This window comes from Hydra vulgaris, chromosome 08 (assembly GCF_038396675.1).
Source record: "Hydra vulgaris chromosome 08, alternate assembly HydraT2T_AEP".
NCBI classification, from domain to species: Eukaryota; Metazoa; Cnidaria; class Hydrozoa; order Anthoathecata; family Hydridae; genus Hydra; species Hydra vulgaris.
Genome location: NC_088927.1, coordinates 12,873,579 through 12,877,500, shown reverse-complemented (window position 1 = coordinate 12,877,500; position 3,922 = coordinate 12,873,579). Strand labels below are relative to the sequence as shown.

At 29.3% G+C, this 3,922-nt stretch overlaps 1 protein-coding gene across 1 annotated transcript in view; it reads left to right on the top strand.

The window, feature by feature from the left end:
* The window catches only part of LOC136083024 (probable serine/threonine-protein kinase roco4), a 56,537-nt gene extending 53,037 nt beyond the window's left edge, over window positions 1-3,500 (top strand). The window contains exon 9 of the mRNA XM_065802436.1: window positions 150-3,500. Coding sequence (XP_065658508.1) covers window positions 150-2,636 — 2,487 coding nt within the window. The 3' untranslated portion in view covers window positions 2,637-3,500. The remainder of the gene's footprint in view (window positions 1-149) is intronic.
* The last annotated feature ends 422 nt before the right edge of the window (window positions 3,501-3,922 follow it).

The window sequence follows — 3,922 nt, the reverse complement described above, 5'->3', positions numbered from 1 at the left end:
ATATGAATTAAATGATAGTTTTTTGAATATTTCCTATTAGCTATTAGTTATTTAGTTATTTTATTTATTATTTAAATGTTACTTAATTTTTATTCTCTTATAATTAGTTATAATGTTGTTGTTTGCCACAGTAATTTTTTGTTTTAAAGTTGATTTTAGGAAGAGATTGGGGCAGTGATAATCAGGACACAATAAGAAAATATTTAAGGTTACTATGGCGTTTCCAGGTTGCTTGTGAAATTGATGATCACAGAATTCTTGTTCCATCAAAACTTTCAATAATTTCTCCAAAACATACATTTGACTCAAGCAGTCTTCTTACTCGTTACTATTTTTTTAATTGTGTGCCATATGGATTTTGGGCTCGATTTATTACTCGTTTTTTGTTAATAACTAAAGAAATGTTATCTAATCCAAAAATCGAATTAAAGCCTAAAGTTCTTTCAGTAGAAAATGTACAAAAGAATAACTGTGATTCTGTTTTATGTGAAGAGTTTTTAAATACAAATGGCACACAATCTTTAGATCAAGATCACACATTTTCTTCAGAATCAAAAACAAATTGTTTTTTTATAAATAATTGTTTTGAAAAATCCTCTTTAGAGAGAAATTGTATGAGCAACTCTGACTCGCTAAAAGACTTAAAAGATTGTAATTCACATTCGGAAGTGCACATTAATAAGGGATATGTTAACTCTCCACTAAGTTATGTTGGTGCGAGTAATCAATTATTTACAGCTAGTATGACTTGTAAAACTAATATTGAACAAGGCTGCAAAGACTTTTATAAATCTAATGGTGATTTTAGTAAAATGAATGACAAAGTTAATTTTCCTATCTTGGAAAATTGTCCAACACCTAGTTTGCACCATCTCGAAAATGATGTATTGAATGTATTGCAAGAACTTGTAGATTGTGTTATCCTTAAATTTAAAGCAAATACAAGTGACGGAGTTGCAGAAAAAGATAATTTAACTTTTAGTTTTAATGCAGATAATGAAGTAAATCAAAATGATTCAAAAAATATTGACTTTACAGATTCCTTGAATGCTACAACTGAATTTATTTCAAAACAAGATCATGAAAAAAATCAATCGGAAGAAGATGATGAAGTCAATGCTCAATTTATTAAGGAGCTTTCAAATAATGATGAAGAATATGAAGAATATTTTAATGATTGCAATGAACTAGCATATCTTTTAGACAAAGGCTATTTAAGTTGCTGGAACAAAGGTATTATATTTAACCACCCACAATTGTATTTTTCCATACAACAGTTACATAGCACAGTAAAACCAGATCAAGAAACAATTGAAATACGTGTATCTAAATCCCCTCTAGGCTATCGTGTTCTCGGCTATATTGTTGATCATATTAGAACACTTTTGGAAGAGTGGTATGAGGGTCTTTTGTATTCAGGTACTGTTGTTTCTTCATTAGCATGTCCTGTTTGCACAAGTTTGGGTTTAAACCAACCTTACACTTTTAATATAAGTACTGCTTTTGAAAAAATATATAAATCTTCAGAAGAAAATGTTTGTAAGGTAATGTGTGAACAACTTCATAATCCAAGAACAGTAAACATAGAGGAATTTTGTCCAGATCTTACTTTCCAAGATTTACCAAAAACAATGAAATTTACTTCTAACGATTTTCAATGCGAACAAAATGAGAAATATAAACTGGGAGAAGGACAATATGGAAAAGTGTACAGTGGCAAATGTAAAAACAAAATTAATTCTGCAATAAAGTTTTATGAACTTAATATGGTCAACTCAGATGTACTCTTATCATCATTGAATCAGTTTTACAATATTCGACAAGAAGTTATAATGCTCAGTAAGTTGCGTCATCACCCGTATATAATTCAATTTTTAGGTTTCTCACTGAAACCAGAATTATGTGTTGTGATGGAACGTGCTAGTCGTGGTTCTTTATCATCTGTCATTCACAAAAAGCGCGAAGTTATTCCTAGAATTGTCAAGTTTCGAATTTGTCAGCAAATAGCAAGTGCTATAGCTTTTATGCATAAAAAGTATATTATTCATCGCGATATAAAATCAGATAATATTTTATTATTCTCGCTTAATCATAATGCAAAAATCAATATAAAGTTAACTGATTTTGGTACAGCAAACTTCATGAGTCCGTCTGGTATGAAAACATTATATGGCACCAAAGGTTACACTGCTCCAGAAATGATTTTGTACCGATCATCTTTAGATGAATATAATTCTAGTGTTGATATATACTCATTTGGAATTGTTATTTATGAGTTAATTGCATATAAAAGGCCTTTTCACGATGTTTCAGAAGGATATGAAGTCAATCAGAATGTCAAAATGGGATTTCGACCAGTATTTTATGACATTCCTCATGCATTTTATGGATTGGTTCATTTAACAAAGTTGATGATATTATTGTGGCATCAAGAGCCTTCCAAAAGACCTCAAGCTAAAGATGCTTTAAGTGTGTTACTGTCTCCAACTTTTCAATTGGTTTTTGGACTGAAAACATTATCTTCTATACATAACCCACGTGAGTTATGTTATGTAGAAAAGTATAACCAAATTTGGATAGCTTGCGATGACAAAGATGACAAAGGTATGTTTGTTATATTACAGGGCTGTAGTTAAGCGTATTGCTTTTTACACCTTCACAATTAGATTTTTCTTAAAATTTTTTTTTTTGCTTTTTGTTTTTTTTTGTTTTTTTTTTTAATTTTTGCGTCTAATATAGCATTTCTTTCGGCCATTCTTAAAAGTAATATTCTTGTCTAAGTTTTTTATTAGGGGTTGTAAATTAATTTTTTGAATAGAAGTATGATCGCTTGCTCTCTTGCGTGGAAATTACTGTTCAACATAATGCACTTTTGAATTTAAATTACTTTAAATTTCTGTGTGGAAGCCAATAATATTTTAAAGTTAGATTTAGTTAGATTTACTGAACGGATAAAATAAATTGCAGTAAATTTACCAATAAACTAAATAAAAACATCCAGTTAAGTTACTCGTATGTTAAATCTACTTTATATACTCAAAAGATTCACAAAAGTTAGCCATACAAATGTTTCTATTTATATCTTTTATGCTGTTTACACATAATATAAGCTTCTTACTAAAAATTGTATGACAAGAAATCTCGGATAGAATTTGAAAAATGCAATACCATTGCTTTATTTTTTCATTTAATTTAAAGCGATATCAAGATTAAACAATTTCTATAAATACGCAATTTGTTTTTAGCTATTTTTTTTTTAATTATTTGAACAAAAGAATTGTAGTCTTCTAAAATTCTCTTATTTGCGATTGAAATTTGAAATTAAAAAAATACATATATCTAGCTACAATAACAATATCAGATTTAAAACCGTAAACATTTTGAATATTTAATTATTTTTTTATTCGTGAAAATAGTTTGAAAAGTAGAAACATTCTATTCAGGGCCATCCCAAACAGGGAGTGTAGGGATTATCCCAACCCCCTCACCACCCCCACCTCCACCCCAAAGCTGTTATATATGTTATATTTGAGTTGGCACATTTGTACATTTAGCATTTAATTTGGCAAGTTTTGAAGTATAGTCGGCAAGTTTTGAAGTATAGCTAGCAAATGTCAATTATTAAGGATTTTTTTTTGTCTCTGGTTGGCAAAAAAAAACTCATACGCTGCTGCTTTTCCAACCTACTAAATCATTGACCTATTGTATTTTTGACCTACTGAATTTTTAACCTACTGTATTTTCAATTTTACAACTTCACTTTTCCAGTATGTACTTTGTATTTTTTGTTGTTGATTTGAATACGAGTCAAATTTGATCAGCGTTGGCGCAGTGATTGAAGCGCTGTCTTCAGAATCAGGAGGTATAAGGTTCAATAAATGCTTGGAAAACTTATTGATTGTTAATTTTTTTTTTTTTAATT